At 36.2% G+C, this 17,269-nt stretch overlaps 1 protein-coding gene across 4 annotated transcripts; it reads left to right on the top strand.

The window, feature by feature from the left end:
• Positions 1–1,018: 1,018 nt before the first annotated feature.
• LOC123756445 (uncharacterized) lies at positions 1,019–17,195 on the top strand. 4 transcript variants are annotated; one of them, XM_045739616.2, is made up of 13 exons: positions 1,019–1,174; positions 1,968–2,033; positions 2,762–2,885; positions 4,823–4,926; positions 6,288–6,421; positions 8,397–8,612; positions 9,789–9,918; positions 10,361–10,538; positions 13,152–13,258; positions 13,976–14,029; positions 14,512–14,607; positions 16,125–16,226; positions 16,958–17,195. In XM_045739616.2, exons 2-13 carry the CDS (start codon positions 1,992–1,994, stop codon positions 17,141–17,143), a joined length of 1,473 nt encoding a protein of 490 aa, XP_045595572.2. In that variant the 5' UTR covers positions 1,019–1,174; positions 1,968–1,991; the 3' UTR covers positions 17,144–17,195. The 4 variants fall into 4 exon arrangements, with proteins under 4 accessions (XP_045595572.2, XP_045595569.2, XP_045595570.2 ...); XM_045739613.2 differs by having other exon boundaries at positions 1,020–1,174; positions 13,919–14,029; XM_045739614.2 differs by having other exon boundaries at positions 1,085–1,269; positions 13,919–14,029.
• Positions 17,196–17,269: the final 74 nt, after the last annotated feature.

The raw sequence follows: 17,269 nt of genomic DNA, 5'->3' as shown, positions 1-17,269 counted from the left end.
AAAATAAAAAAATACAATTGACAATATACTATAAAACAAAAAAACAAAAAAACGGCCAATCTACTCATGAAAAACTCCCCAGACACGAAGCAGAACGCCTTGAAGGAAACCAACGTCATCTATGCCTTTAAATGTCCACTGTGGGACTGTAAGCCCTAAAGAACTAAGTATATAGGCAAGACAACAACATCTCTTTCCAGGCGATTAACAATGCATAAACAACAGGGCTCCATCAAGGAATATATAATTTCTTCTCACAACCAGACCATCACCAGAGAAATCTTAACAAACAACACAGAAATCATCAATAGGTATACAGTGATAGCAGGCGGCTCGATATGAACGAGGCACTACACATCAAAAAGTCAACACCAGTAATCAACAGCCAATTAATGCACAACTATATTCTACTCACTTCAAGACCCCGAACCAATATGGAAGCAGCAAGAGGAAGTACGGGCCAATAGGCCTTCTGCAGTTACTTCCATTCTTATGTTCTCATATCCAAGTTATTCCCATTGTTTTGTGTTCTGTCTTGGGTTTGTCACAAGTTTGCTCACCTCACCCAAAACTTTTGTACCATATCACCTCACCCTAGCTTTTTTTTTAACTCACCCAAAATTAGCTTTTTATCTCAAGATAAGATAACCCTATACAGTATATGTATGATGAATTTTGAGTGTAAATTAAGTCTTTGAAAATGTAATAAGCCAATACGAAATGCGTTCAGGCGTCAGACCATAAATAAAAATGAATTTTGGAGAATTGATATTTCCATTACCACTGACAGCGAAGAAAAACATAAGAAATATTGAGAAAATTAGTGTTAGAATTATTAATCTTACCTTTTTGGTCATATTCAACAATATATATATATATATATATATATATATATATATATATATATATATATATATATATATATATATATATATATGTATATATAAATAAATAAATAAATAAATAAATAAATTGATAAATAAACACCTAAATGTACTGTATGGGGGAGGGGGTCTTGTATACGAAACCTATTGTGAACGAAGTTGTTATTTGTATACGAAACGTATAGTATGAGAAATGTAAACAGCAGAGAGTGTTGGCTGTGACCTGGGTTACTGCACCTACTATCAAGAAGAAGAAGACCTGGTGTAGGGCGGCATTGGTTTACCCGCAGGTGTTGTACAGCTGCAGCTGTATGCCCAACTGTTGCTTATATTCCGTTTTCCAGTACATGGGTGCTCATTCGGGCCGGAATTGTCATACCCCGTAGTATGTGTACTCCATATATATAAAACTCTGAATTGTAATGTCAATCCTGATCTTAAAAGCTTCCTAGAAGGTTGTAACAGATCCCATGTGCACCACACCAGAAACAAATACCTATTTAATATTCCAAGAGTACGACTTAATCAAACTAGAAATGCACTACAAGTCAAGGGACCCAGAATGTGGAATGACCTTCCCAATCATGTTAAAGGCTGTACCTCTCTCAACCAGTTTAAGATGAAAATTAAGTACTATCTAAGTAACTCCCTGTAACCTACCTTACCCTTAAATGTCAACCCATGTCGTACTATTTTTAAACGATGTTGTTTGTTGACCAACTTGTATATTGGCTATTTTCTACCATGTTCTACCCTTTTTTATCTTTTTTATCTTATCTTTTTATCTTTTTATTTTTTTCTTTCAACGCAATTTACACTTTAAGCTCAATTACTATTAAGTTTTAGTCTAAGTGTTTTTTTCCCCCACCTCACCTTGCCTGAAACGCTATGCGTACTAGTGACTTTAGGTATTGTATGTACTAGGCACCAGAAGTTTGAATCCTGGTAGGGTCAAAAGAATTCTTAGTATTAAATTTACATCTTAATAAATACTGTATGTTCTTTATTTTTTGTTGTTGTCTCAAATATAGTTACAGGAAATTATATAATAATGGTTGAATCTAAATACATTTTTATTTCCAGATATTTATCAGTGTCACCGCAGAAATGTTAAATTTCATTGCCCAGCAAGCATGGAAATATCCTATGGTGAGTCCTTTTCAGACCCTTTAATAGGGCCTATTTTTGTTTTAACTAATAAAACAATTGTGTTATTGTGGTACTGTACCATATTGACCTTTCATGATTTTCATTATTTAAATAACTTAAATCCCCAAAATATTTGAGCACGTGGATACACAGAAGTAACTGACATCTATGTTATAAAATCTATTAAATTACCAGATTTCTTTCAACATTGCTCATAGTCAAAATTAGGATCTGCTCTTTATTCCAAATATATAGTACAGTATTAAGAAGGTCATATTAAAAAGACTAAAGATAAACTTTGTTACAAGTAGATTACATATTCAAAGGTGTTACAAATTACAAAATAATTTAAATATAGAATTATAAAATTAAATTTCCTGTGGAAATTTTGTAATCTTCAGTGTACTGTATTATAAAAATATTTAAAATGGATCTCTGTGACTTGAAAACAAATGCAACAGATAAATCTTACAACAGTAGTAAGAGATATTTGAAGTTGGTATGAGGTATTAGATAAGATAAGGTAATGTTTATTCAGGTAAAAATACATACATTCTCAATGAGTTACAAACATAATGTTGGCTTTCTAGATAGAGCTAGTATATACAATGCCTCTAGCCACTAATACGCACAGCGTTTCGGGAAAGGTGTGGGAAAAACACTTGGACTAAAACTTAAAACTTAATTATCTTAAAACTTAAAAATTTATATAAATAAAATTTTTTCAGGTGCATTCATCAATAGTTCTGAGGCTCATCAGCAAGAGTGCAAAGACTTTGGTCAATAATCAATCGACACAGACCAAAAAGTATTACACTAGGAGCTGGTACTCAATCATTTATCATTATTACAGTAAGTGCATTGTTGTTCCAGACCTTTGGCAATACAGTACATGATAAATTTTGTACTGTAAAGTTATTCAGGTCCACAGATTGGGACTGCAGCTAATTTTCAATAAGGTAGTCAATAATGACTGGAAAGTGTATAGACAAAATATTGACTGTCATGGGAATATAACTCCACCTTTTGTTCTTAGTGAGATAACTGATACCAATCTGATTTTCTGATCCAATGCTCACACAAGATTGAAACAGTTTTCACTATTAACGATTTTTGTGTCTATAGATTTGTACGTATGGAGATCTTGGGTCACAAAATGTGTATGCAGTCTCACAGCTTTCATAGTGGCAGAAACGTGTGGATTTGAAGGCTCTACAAAAATTCACTACCTTAAATGATTCCAATATTCATAGTTCTTTGCATGGTTGTTTTGAACTTGGAATCTGATGCCAAACACCATCTTATCTTTGCTATGCTGTTCTGTTGGAGCTTGTTTAGTAAGAGTTAGGCCTTGATTTCTCTGGTTCCCCTTGAAATTATGTAGAGCCTTTTTTTTGTATTCAACATTCTCACAATCTTGCTCTTTGGATACAGCATTGGACTTCCTCCGGTCAGAGAAAGTTTCAATGTTTGAGGATCAAGTTTCACGGGTTAATGCCTGATGAAACTGAGTTGGCCAAAAGCATATTACAGAGCAGTTGGTCCTTGCAAGTTTGTGACTCTGGAAGCATTTTCCTTGGCCATGATTTGTAAGATTATCCATGCCATACGTTTCTGGAGGCCAAGCGGAGGCCTTTGTGGCTAGATACTTGCCTAAACTACAATGCCTTTGGTGTCACTGTGCAGCATTAATCTTTTCACCAATTGATTTCTTTAATCTTCAGGATAGTCAACAAAGGTTATGACCAGTGACATCTCCATGTATCATAAATGAGTGGTACCAGATAGAGCTCATTCACCTTGCATAAGAGGGTTTGCTCTTTCTTGGCAACTTTGAGTTAGTGAATGTTTTTCTGAACACACAATTCTACTTCTGTTTCATCTTCCTTCCTGCTCAGCTTTCACGAAACTTTGAGGATTGCTTTTGCTTAGCCATTTGTATGTTAGGAAGGAACAATGGTGGACACAGGGTTGGGGAAGGTGATGATGCCGATAGTGATATGTGTTGCAAGCTACTTGTTATTGGCTGGTTAGGTTAATCCAGGATTTCCATTGACCATTACAAATGTGATGTCACTTTGAATTCTAGAAGAGCTAGGGACCTCTGAACAGAATCCAAGCTAGATGTACTGCCTGTAGCATCACTTAGTACCATATATGACCCTGGAGGGATGTTGTAGTCCCTGTGATAGTGATGCCATTATTGCTTTATTGACTCTTAAGTCACAAACGTTTAAGGCACACAGAGTATATAATCTTTTGGAGCAGCACAATACCATACTATACTTAGAAAGGCATTTTTTACAGGCTTTAAGCTTGGTTTTTCATGGTTTTTACATTGTCATCTGGAACAAATCCACAAGGGCCATGACGAGGGTTGAAACCTACGTCCGAGAGGACCACAGACGCTGCCTTAATCGATCCTCTCGGACGTAGTTTCAAACCCTCATCACGGCCCTTGTGAATTTGTTCGTTTGATGCATCATGCTGTTGTGATTTCTGTGTAATTGTCATCTAGAATTTTAGGTCATACAGTGTGTGTGTGTATACACACACACACACACACACACACACATATACTGTATCTGCAAATCTGTGCATACATTATATATATATCTCTAATTATGTATCTCAGTATCAGTATATATTTTTAATAAATTAAAAAATCCATGAAGGGTAACCAGGTTTCAGAAGAATTTTTGTCCTCAGAGGCTCAAAATACTCAAAATCTGTTTTTTAGATAAGTTAAAAATACGTATACTCTATACAGTATATATTATACATTTCAGGTAATATGACTAGCCACAATGAAGCAAAGAGCTTTGTATACCACTTCCCAAGAATTAAGACTGTGTCTGTGCTTCAGCTTGATGAAACATTATCTATACTACAGGTAAATGCTTAAGTTTATTTTTATTCTGTAGGGTAAAGTTGCTTATCTTCAGCCTCATAAATTAGCACTTCCGTATTCAAAGGAAGACTTTTACAGACTGGTTACCCAGACTAACGAAATTGCAATTGTGATCATAATAGAACCATGCCTGTGGTAATCTGTGTTCAGAAGGGTGCATTTTCATAGTACTATTTAAAGTCGACTATTTAAAGTCGTCTGACCATATTTTAAGTGCATTAAAAACCACTTTGTGTCACAGGCCATGTATGCATTCAGCTTTTTGTTGACATACTTCTAATGTAGTGATATTTAATGTGAACAAAACTGCTCTTTTAAGAAACAGGCAATGCCTTATAAAGCCCCAGCATTACTGTTAGGATTGTAAGATTTCAGCTAGAAGCTAAAAACATAAAGCCTCTCTTCATTGCTCTTGGTTCCTTAATTCAACTTTCCTAATGTTTGTATTATCTTTGGAGCTGGTGTAGAAATGAAGTGCTACAGAAAGTTTAGGCTTTAAATAAAATAAATAAATGTGTGGAAAGTAGGTACTGAACCAGACTACATCATTATTTCCTTCTTCCTATTATTTTAAAAACTTAGGCTTTAAATTAAATAAATAAATGTGTGGAGAGTATGTACCAGACTACATCATTATTTCCTTCTTCCTATTATTTTGAAAACAGTCTCCAATTCAGAAATTTAATTTTAATTGTGTTTAATGTCTCCCAGTTTTTGTTAAGCAGTAAACAAAGTTCCTTGGAGTTGAACAAGCATTAGGGTATAGGCAGGTTCATCCACCTCATATGGAGCTCTTCCAAGATTTGTTTGTTGTATATACGTACAAGAGTTCTTACACTCTTGTAAAGCCACTAGCACGCATAGCTTTTCGGGCTGATCCTCGATCCAAATTTTTCCCTGGAATACGACTTGCTAAATTGTTTAACAACCAGGTATCCATCCACTTCTGGTTGAACAGAGGCTACAGTTAAGGGTTGGCACCTGGTCAATCCTCCCCAGCCAGGATATGAACCTAGGCCAAAGAGCTCGTGAAGTGCCGGGCGAGTGTCTTACCACTGTGCCACGGGGGCTGCAAGTTTTAAAACAAGTTTAAAACAAGGTTAAACCTGCTAGTTTCAAAACAAAGTTTTCATTTGCATACTTTTTCTCAATATGTTGATAAATTGGGGAAATTTTTAATTTATGCAGTTTGGAGGAGTTATTCGACCTATTTTTTAGTTGGAAATACAGTAGTAGTATTTACAAGTAATTTGATAAATGGGAAAGACTCCATACATACACTTACCATATTTAAGCCCTGGATGTCTTCTTCAAACAGTAAAGTAATTTTGGTGTATCAACAGTCTCAAGGCTTCAGCTGGGATGAAGTAAAGGAGCATAAGGACATTCTCTTGCTTCAGCCGGGACACTTGAGAGAGCGTATTCAAGTGTTACGTGACCTCTCAATAGTCAAGCCCACACTGCCTCAAGTATCTTAGTAAGTACTGTATACAGTTACTTCAATTGATTAAATATTTTGGTATTTTCTGATGGGCAGTGTAAGCTGTCATCATGCAGATAAATGGCAAAATTTCTGTTCTCATTGATGAATCAACAAGCCTGAGCATTAAAACAACCTTGATAGTTTACTTGAAATGTGAAAGTGATAAGAAAGGTAATCCCCATTTCATGTTCTTACATCTAATTGAACTACCTGATCAGAAAGCACCAACTATTGCCAGGCATCTATTGAGCTATCTCAATTATCATGGGTTTGATGACTTATATTTGAAACAGAACCTTGTAGCATTTGCTAGTGATGGGGCAAGTGTCATGCTTGGTGTCAAATCTGGCATTGCAACAAATCTCAAGAAACATTACACTGATATAATAATCTGGCACTGTCTTAATCACAGATTAGAACTTGCAGTAGGTGAATCAGTGAAAGAAGTTCATGGAATTAATCATTTTCAAGTATTTATAGACAAATTGTACTAGGTTTACAGTAGATCACCCCTAAATCAAAAGGACGTACAGTATATGAATGTGCCTCTTAACTTGAAAAATAGATTTACAAAGAATGCCGTGTTCTGAGCATTAGGTGGGTGGCCAGCTTGTTTCGAACAGTTTCAGCAGTGTGGTAATATTATGAAGCACTTTGTTTTCATTTTGAACAAACAGTGATAGATGAAACAAGATTTGGAAGTGATAGAAAAACCTATGAAGGTTTGTTGAAAAAGCTAGCTTCAGAATAATTTCTATTGGATTTAGCTCTAATGTATGACACGTTCCATGAACTTGGTTTACTGTCAGAGTGTACAGAAATGCACTACTTCCATTGTGTATGCAGACAAACTGATTCAATGGACCATAAGGTCATTGCATGGACTAGAAGAGAAACCTGGTACTAGAACTTTAGAAGCTCAAAAAACAATTGAAAAGGGGAAGTTTGGAGGAATTACCATAACAAGCAACAAGAAAATTGTCTCCATTAATTATCAACAGTTTCTTACTAGTCTTGTGAACAGTTTGCAGCACCATATGTTCATGACAACATCCATGAAAAGCTCTCAAACTTCTGAACCTCAAAGTATGTATAAATCACTGCTAAGTGAAATGTGTGTCCTTGAAAAAGACTACTGTACTTGCCTGATGATATACCACCTATTTACAGAGAAGCTGAAATATTATCTCTCTGTAAGATATTTAAGCTTTCTTCTTACTCTGCACTAAATGCCTTTAGAGACTGTGGAGGATCATGGATGCCATGTCCTCCAAGATTTACACCCATTACTGAGCTGTTTGCAAGTTATTCCTATTAGTACTGCTGAGTGTGAGAGGGAATTCAGTCACATAAACCTGATAATAACAACAACATGTTCAAGACTTCTCATATAAATCATGTATAAGCACTTACGTTTGTTAAATTACATGGGCCTCCTCTAGTTCAGTGGAATCCTGAGCCATATGCCATATCATGGCTGCGGTACCACAGATTGGCAGTTGACACCAGGACAAAGAGTTGCTTCACACCCCGAAAACATCTCACAACTGACCCTTTGTGAAAACTATTGTGAAACTTCTCACTGGTTGTATTTTGTGAGCACTAAGTGTTGTAACTACTTAAATTTATAAATACATGATTGATGTTTATTATTTGTTTGATAATTATATTTTATGATAATTAGTGAGTACAAACACTAAATACTTAATCGTGTGACATATATATTATATAGAAACAGAATAGGAAATAATAGGCATTTGTCAGGCCCACCAGATCTTTGGCACCTATAAAATTGGCACTGCACCCCTGGTCATGACAGAGATAATAGTCTCGGAAGCCTTGAGGGTGATGTGTGTGTCTGGTGAATCATACAGGAGCTGGCTAATGGAACATCCGAAGGTCATGGTCAGAAAGGAGCATTTCACTACACTCGTTCCTCTTTCTTGTTTATTTTTTTATCTATTTCCAGTGTCTCGGAACTCATGCATTATAGTGTACGTGTTTTGAGAGATAATGGAGTCTTCTCTCAAAGTTTTGATGTTGTTGGTCATCTTCTCAACATCGCCAAGGTCTTTCAACTTCCTGAGGGAGAGCAAGATCAGTTTCTTCAAAAATATCGAGGTGATGAAAATTGCTCACTAAAGGACCTGCATGTGTTTCTTCTGAAGCACTTTCTTGCACTAAGGTGAGTTTTGCTTACATTTGCATTCAAAACAATATCGCAGGAGAATGAGCATAACACGAATACTGAAAATGAATAGCTAAAGAGCTTGGGAAAATGAAAGATTAAAAAAAAATTTAATGTATTTTTATCTTCAGCATCAGTGTGTGTTTAGAGGGGCTTAGTGATTAGACTTGAAATGCATAGGTAACTGACAATATAGTGCACTTATAGTAGACAGTTCAGCAAACAATGGCAACATCAAAGCTCATATTTAATAACCACAAAAATGGATACATTATGTGGTTTGCTGAAGGCTGCTAAAATACAGTAAGTGGATACAAAGTATAATCAAAAGCCAAAAATATAATTATCTGCTGTGAATATTTAGATATTATTTTGTCCATAGCATGATAGAAATATTATAACTTCATCTAAACCAGCTTTGACATTTTTAGTTTTTTTTTTTTCTATCGAGTATTTGGTGGTGATGAGCTTGTTGGCACTCCTCCTCCTTGCCTCCAGTGGGTACATGAAGATCATATGCAAATGTAAAATGTGTGTTATTTATGATTCATTTATAAGCGGGCATCATTCATCTTTCACTTCATTGAATGTGATAGGGTATAATTTAGTAAAGTACTGACATAAACACTTGCCTTAGTGGCAGTAGGGCCCAACTATTCTCTAAGAAGCAAAACAGTTTCATTACATTCAGTGCATGATTTCTCGGACGGTTCTATTAGTTTTTCCCTGTAGCTATCTCACAATGACATCTCAGCAGAGGAGTCCAGGAATCCTGTAAAAGAACCAAGCTGAAAACAAAATAAATGCAGCCAGGGGGCTTACTCACGGGAGAAACTGGCTGAAAATGATGGCCCAAGGCAGAGAGCACCAGCAATGCATCAAACTCTGAAATGCAACATAAGGCATTTTATGCATTATTACATATGTATTTCTGAAGATTGATAGGTTTGTTTGAATATAAAAGTTCAAGCAGTCTCTAAAATAGAAACATTCAAGCTCCTCCTCAAGAAACACACAAAATAGTGGAAAATTTATCAAGCACATTAGGCTATTTTGCAGAAAAATTTCTTGTAGACAATCTTTTTGACAAACAGTTTTAAATATTGATCAAAGGTCAAAAGATTTAAGTACTGTATTTAATTTAAGTGTATTTAAATATTTTCTTTTATACAGGTTTGCAAAGGACATTCAGGAGGTTGAAATGTTATTTGAAAATAATTGGTTACCCGTCTGGAAATCACTTGGTTCTTACATTTGCATATGTGATGTTATTGTTGCCTCATTAAAATTTGACTTCTCAACAGTAAGTATTTTGTACTACTGTATTTATATAAATTATTTTCTGGAATTATTGTTATTAGCAGCTAAATCACTATAATAATAATAATAGTAAAATCCACAGGAACCCGTGATGAGGATTCGAACCTATGGGCTGGGTGTTCCCAGATGCACGCTTTAGTCGTGTAATTTGAACATAGGTTCGAATTCTCATCACGGCTTCTGTGGTAGTTGATAGTTTGTATCTCGTTGATATATCACGATAATGTGATTTCTCTGTGTAATAATAATAATAATAATCCACATACACCCACTTCTTTCCTGCATATTTTTAGCCATTTGGTATACTGTAATTATCTGTCTGAGAGAGACTAGATTAAATTTGGCTAGTTTAATAGACATGTTATTAGATAGCTTTTCATATTAGAAGTTCATAAGGGAGAGGCTTACTATTATTGTTTTTACAGGTGCTAGCTAATAAATTTGTATTAAACTTGGATCCAGAAAAAGTGAAAGGCCTGCTAGAAAACTATCCATATATTGGCAAATCAACTGCAGTGGATGTCATCAAGGCTTTTCCAAGCCTTCTGCTAATACCAGTTTTAAACATTGAAAGGTGGATTAACCTGCTTGAAAAATACCAAGGCGAGTTTATTTTTCTCTCACCTTCATAGTATTAACAGTGTGTGTGTGTGTGTGTTTATAGTCCAAGTTGCTCTCTCAACTAATGCACGTAGTTTTGTACGTCACAGTCCTTAACGTAATCAGGAGTACCATGAAAAGTAGCAGCTTACAAATGTCCATATTTTTTTATGCAGATTGTTAGGTGGATGGCTTGGGTTTGTGCATTTTAGTACCCCTTATTTTGTTTGTTGTTGTAAATTGAGAGAATGGGCTGCATGGTTATGTTTGTATCACAACATGGACATATGAATTGCTAAAAGATTCTGAGATCATGAATCATGTCATGAGGCTTTGTAAGATTCAGTTGATAAGACAACAGAATAATTTATTTCTGCACTATAGAATTTGTTAACAGTAAATACAGAAACTCTGAGACCAATGTCAGACTATAGAAATTGGCAGTAGAACTACAGCATAATCAAAGTGACAGGAAGTGTTTATAAAACAAATTTTTACTTAAAGTGGCCACTTTAGGCTTCCAAAGATAAGTGACTGATTACTTCTGATCCAGCCATGTTATAGGGTGTGACATGGGGTGTGGCACTAGGCTTGTGAGACCCACCCTTGCATTCTGAAAGTCTGGACTAGAATTTGGCACTCTACGAAGGGGGGAAAGGAGCTATGTGCTTGGGTGTTCCAGGGCTGTGGGCCCCAGGTGTTGCAGGCTGTGGGCCCCGGGTGTCGCAGAGCTGTTGGTGCCCAGGTGTTGCAGGGCTATGGGCCCGGGTGTTCTTGGGCTCTGTGCCCCATATGTTCCCGGGTGTGGTGCCTGTGTGTGCTTGGGCATTGTATATGGTGTTTCCTGGGCTTTTATTCCCATGGTTTTTCAGGAGAAATGCATTCAGAAGCTAATGGTCTGTACACCCCCAGTGTGGAGTGTTTTACCCTGGCCCCATGGTTTTCCTTGCTCCTTGTCTTCACAGTTCTGGGCTTAGGTTCAGTTGCTTTGGATTGGCTTCTCAAGCAATAGCAGTTATTTCACTGGCCTGTCTGTGGCAGAAACATCACTTTGAATGGGGGCTTGGTGTTCCTCTAGCCTCCATACCAGGTCCAGCACTGTATACAATGCAATTTTGGGTATTTTTCCTTCTTCTCTGGAGTCCTCACCCTGATCTTTGGTGGCTTAGTCCTTTGCCCTTTGGCCTATGGGCCCTGCAGTTTGTTTGCCATTAGCTAGTTTGGCTGTGTGCCCTTTACTCAGTGAGTGTCATCCTTTCTGCAATGTACTCCATATTTTTTATTAGTACTGGTCATTGGGGCAGTGTTTGGAGTTTATGGTTTATGGTTGGGGCCTCAGTCCCACGTTGATAGTTTCTAGCCTGGGTGTCTGGTTCTTGGGTCCTGTGGCTTTGTGTCAGCAGTTTCTGCCTCCTGTTTCCAGGTTTTTTGCCACTTGCTGTCCTGGGGTCCCATTGGGGATTTTGGTTTAGGCCAGCTGGTGGTCTGTCCTCACTCCCATGTTGGGTACTCCTTGCTGCCTTGGTTGCTTTCCTTAGTGTTTTCTTCTACAGTTCATATTCAGGCTCAGAGTTTGTTTTGGGTGGTCCACCTTGGTATTGGCATTTGGTTATGTCTCTGGTATCCCTTGGTCTCTCTGCACTTGGTGAATTTCGGAAATTGGCTGAATTGACCAATTTTCAAAAGTTTTTAGAGGTGCAGGTGCACCTCTACCCCGAGCTCTGGTCTTCTGGCTTTTTCTCTTGTGGGTAAGCCCTAGCTGCATTTTAATTATCCTGGTTTGTTCTTTTCAGAAATGCTAGCCTTTACCAAGGCACCAGAAAGTATCTGGTGCTCAGGTATCTACCGTGTGGGTTCTTCCTGAAACCTTACCTTCCTGTACCTTCCTGTCCTCACACCATTTCCCACTTTCATGTGGGATGGAAGCATTCAGTTGGGGCAGCTCACAAGTAAGGAGCAGACCATCAGGCACATCATGGTTACTTTAACGATCATTTGCCTTGTTACCTCTGGATACCTAATTTTCTTTCAGTAGTTATTTGTTAAGTTGCATTTATGCTTTCTAGTGGGGTTTTCTCAGTTCTGGGTTGATTTCTGATCCCGAAGCTTCCTTCACCTCGTAGTAAGAACCAGGTTCTGGTCCTTTCTCCCAGTAAGCAATTATGGATTTGGGAAGCCTGCTGTGTATCTCTAAGGCTTGGCTGGACTACTGCTTAGCTCAGTGAGCACCTTAGCTCACTAAGGGCACCAAGAAACCCTAATGGTAATTTTATTGAAATGTTTGATAGTGGAAAGATTTGCACTCTGCGAGTGTTAATTTGAGCAGAGTAATTCATTGTAATTGTTCTTTTTGATTTATAGTCATAACAGCAAATTCATAATGTATTGTTTTTTGTTAACAAGTAAATTTAAGTTTATTGTTGCTCATATATGACTCAAATTTTATGTTTTGTAAAATTTATCCATTAACATAGCATTCTGGGGTTCCTTTGAACCCCAGAATGATCCTTTCATATTGCAAAGTTTGCCAGAATGATCCTTTATTATATTTCATACATCTCTACAATAACTGTAGTATAATTTTTGCTAATAATGTGTATACTTTTAAATTGACAGTTACAAAATTCGAATTCAATGCAGCTGCTTTGAGGCTTTTTAAAATTAATACCTTCAAGGATGCTGAAGAAAGATTGCAAGTTCTATCAAGACTTCCAGAATGGCCAGTAAGTAGAAGATTAAGACACTTCACACTCTTTAAAAAAAAAAATTCTCCTTGCAAAGCCTTCTTCTTTCATGGCTAAGAATGTGACTTTGTTTAGCCAGAAGTGAATCAGATGCAGAATTATTTGCACATTACTCACACTAGTTGGTGATGTGCTGTTGGTGATGTGCTATGATAGGGTTGTGCAGATCTAGAGGTCTGGTAGCATTTGTTTCTCTGGTACCAGAGCCTTAAGTGCTGGTATCAGGAGAGCTACTAATGGCCACAAAAGAATGGTATTTCATTACAGCCCCTTTTTTTTTTAATCAGCTTTTTACTATTCACATTTAATATTACACTTGCCTATTGTAATTGGTCCACTTATACTCAGAAAATATATGTAGATGTCTTGAAGCAATTTATCTTTGAGCATTAACATGCATATAGGAACCAATGTAGATGGGAACTTTTTATTCATGTGAGCAAACTAATGTTGAGAATTCTTTTAGATAAACCTAAAACTTGCCAGGGTGTTATATAATCATTGGGTTTGTGATAATGAAGTGTCCATTTGCTGCAGGATTATGGTATCATTCATCAGCATTTGAAATACTGTACAAAAAAAGATAAATTTACAATATAAACTAGGCATGAACTGAAAATATAAATTTTTTCTTGTCAGATCATTTGTTTGTCAGAACATTTGTTTTTTATCCTTCGAAACTCAAAATCCGTCAAGAGGATATTGAATGCTGCCGAGGCTGGACAACTGGCTAGCTTAACTGCAATTTTGGTAAATATCAGAAAGTTCTTTTTAATGAAAACATATAGTTCACAACTTTATAGGGTATTGTCAGTCAGAGAATATGTATGAGAAAATATTTCCTAAATGGCTTTCTTATGAGTTAAATGAATGGTAGTAAAAATGTGGGAACTACATTTATATTAGGAAGCTATTTTAAGGTATACAAGTAGATCATGAGAGAATGGACTCGCAAAGAACATACATGGGAAACAGAAACTATTACAGTATTGAAAATGTGCTAAACAGGTTTTTAGAGGATATTGTGCATTTGGTACTGTATTCTTCTTTGTGAAACACTTAATGTGGCAGTTTACAGTCAAATGGATAGCATTTTTTACAGTGGTTGAATAAATGGGCATACCAAGATAATCTATAAAGCATAGGCAAAGAAAATGTGTATTTTGAGATGTTATTTTAATGATTTGTGATAAATGTTATTTTAGTGATTTTTTATCAAATTAATATTTCAGGACACTCGTATATGTGGGAACATTAACCGCTTACGTAAAGCCCCTTTGGAATCGTGTTCCTATGTGGCAGAAGAGCTGAATATCCATCAAGATGAGGTATGAGGATGATGATGGATATGCCTCTGCTTGGCAGAATTTTTTTAACCATGACATTTTTGTTTATCCTTAGGATAAAGTTGCAAGGTGTGAGCCAATCTTGGTTAAGCAACACTACCTCCTTAAATTGAAACCAGTTTAAATTTTGTTTAATACTATCAAATTTATTAGTTTTACATATACAGAAATGTAAGATATATAAGACACATTGGGTAAAAGAAAAATTTGTCAGGTCAGAAAAGACTGCTGGTTATGATAGATTAAACGGTTATGATAGTTTAAGCAGGGCCTGATCTGTGTAGAATTAGCAACCTTAAACATAGAAGATTTACAGTTTCAAGTCATTATCATTCAACCTTATTGTACATTATTTTGTTCATGAGGTTATAAGTACCATATCACTAATCTTTGTTGATATATTTGACTACTGTTGAATAAAAATCTACAGATGTTCCTGCTCGCAAACAGTTTTTTTTACCGGTGCCTGGAAATAATTTCCACCTAGTTCTGTAATGTTCAATCAGGTCCTCAGGACTTCAAAACTGGATCCTGGACCTAGTCCAGGATCCTTAGGGAGCCGGTCGGCCGAGCAGACAGCACGCTGGACTTGTGATCCTGTGGTTCTGGGTTCGATCCCAGGCGCCGGCGAGAAACAATGGACAGAGTTTCTTTCACCCTATGCCCCTGTTACCTAGCAGTAAAATAGGTACCTGGGAGTTAGTCAGCTGTCACGGGCTGCTTCCTGGGGGTGGAGGCCTGGTCGAGGACCGGGCCGCTGGGACACTAAAAAGCCCCGAAATCATCTCAAGATAACCTCAAGATAGTGTGTGTTCCCTTCTGTCGGCGACAGAATCATGTCAACCTAATTATTACCACCTAATCCACCAAGAATGTTTCTAATATTCTCTCTAGAATATTCATGTTTATGTTTTTTAACATAATTATGATAGTGCTCTGTACACTGTATATGTATGAAAGTGCTCTCTGTATAATTACAGTATCTATATTGGAGTCAAGTTGCAAGCTTAATAATACAGCAGTTTTTATTTATTACCTTAATGTAATACAAATGTACAATCATATGTTTGCCAAGTATGGAATTATACATTCACTGTTGTTCCTTCATCTGGTTGTTGAGCCTGCCCAGTGGGCCAATACACTCTGCTAGGGGATAGAAGTAAAAAGAGAAAGTTTAGTTTGGCCCATCTGAATTGGCTCGTCTGGCTAGTTCGCCTGGTTAGACACTCAAGTCAAGTGGCATTGTACGATTGGTATTCCTATTGGTCACTGATGACCCTACAATGATGATCCATGTATTACCATCCTTGTTCCCTGTGAGGCTGCCCATGTGCTTATATGATCTTGGACTCCTTAGCAATTATATGTAATAAAGCACTCAAATATTTTCTAAATACAATACTATAATATACTGTTTATATGAATGGTAACAAATTTAAAAAGCAAGAGATAAATCTTACTTATGTTTATCATCCTTTCTAATTTTTATTTATTTTTAGGTTAAAGAACTGCTGACTGGTATCCAGTTCATACATTTTGGCATGGCTAACATTAAGATGGTGCTGAAGCTACTTTTTGATTTTGGGTTTACAAGGGAACAGGTAAATTTACAGCTACAGTTAATTCTAAATTTCCTTGAAAGTGTACTTACTCACTTGCCACCTTAAATAATACTGTACTGTATGTCATAAGTAGGGGATTATTTGTTTTGGAACTTTTAATATAATTGGTTCAGTGAGTAAATAAAGAAATACTGTACCTTTTTATTGTGATCAGAGTTCCATTTTTTTGTCACATCTACAAAGAGGTATCATTTGGTGGTTTATAACACTTGGATAAGCTTCATATTATCTTTGTATTATATACTTCATGCCATTCTCTATTATACAGTAATACACCATCACTGAGTATTCTGTTGCTACCATTAATTATTATTCCCTGCACTAGTCTTTAATTTTCTTCATCCTTTCTTCAGTTCCCAGTTAATGTATACTCTCAACGAATTTTCAGCCTATCAGTTAATCTCTACATTGAGACAGTCTTAAACAAATATTAGTTTAAATTTATCAAGGTTTGTAACATTTGGAATATGAACATTTATATTTTCAGTCCAGTTACTGTAAAGCAACTAAAATGTGTATATATTGATGTACACTTAAGTTAAAATAAATTATTATAGATAAGTAAAATGTTTGCTGAAAATTTTAACACTGCAAAGTGGGTGGTATAATGAGATCTAAAAAGTTACAAGATATTATTTGTATAATTTTTGTATTGAAATGAATGAAATATGCTTTTAAGAAGCTAAATGGTAAGAAATTTTTCCTTTCAGATAATAAATGGTATAATGATTCTGAACTTTGAACAAGACTTAGTTAAGCAAGGACTGCAAGGATTTCCTACGAGGCCCGAGGCTCAACCCTTCGATGAATGGATGGAGAATCCATTTGTGCTTCATCTCCTGGCTTATTGTATCAAAAAAGATGTTCCAAACGTTGATTTACCCATAAGAAGATAGAATGGCTTGATCATAGCAGAACTATGTATGAATTTATTATATATATATTGTCCACCTTTTGTATTTTTACCTTGTATTGCTGGGTTTGGAGTGTTGAAGAGGCTTGAAAGTACAGAATTATGCAAT

The sequence above is a fragment of the Procambarus clarkii genome, chromosome 25 (assembly GCF_040958095.1).
Source record: "Procambarus clarkii isolate CNS0578487 chromosome 25, FALCON_Pclarkii_2.0, whole genome shotgun sequence".
NCBI lineage: Eukaryota > Metazoa > Arthropoda > Malacostraca > Decapoda > Cambaridae > Procambarus > Procambarus clarkii.
Note: the sequence above shows the minus strand (reverse complement) of the source record. Positions and strands in the feature narration are given on the sequence as shown.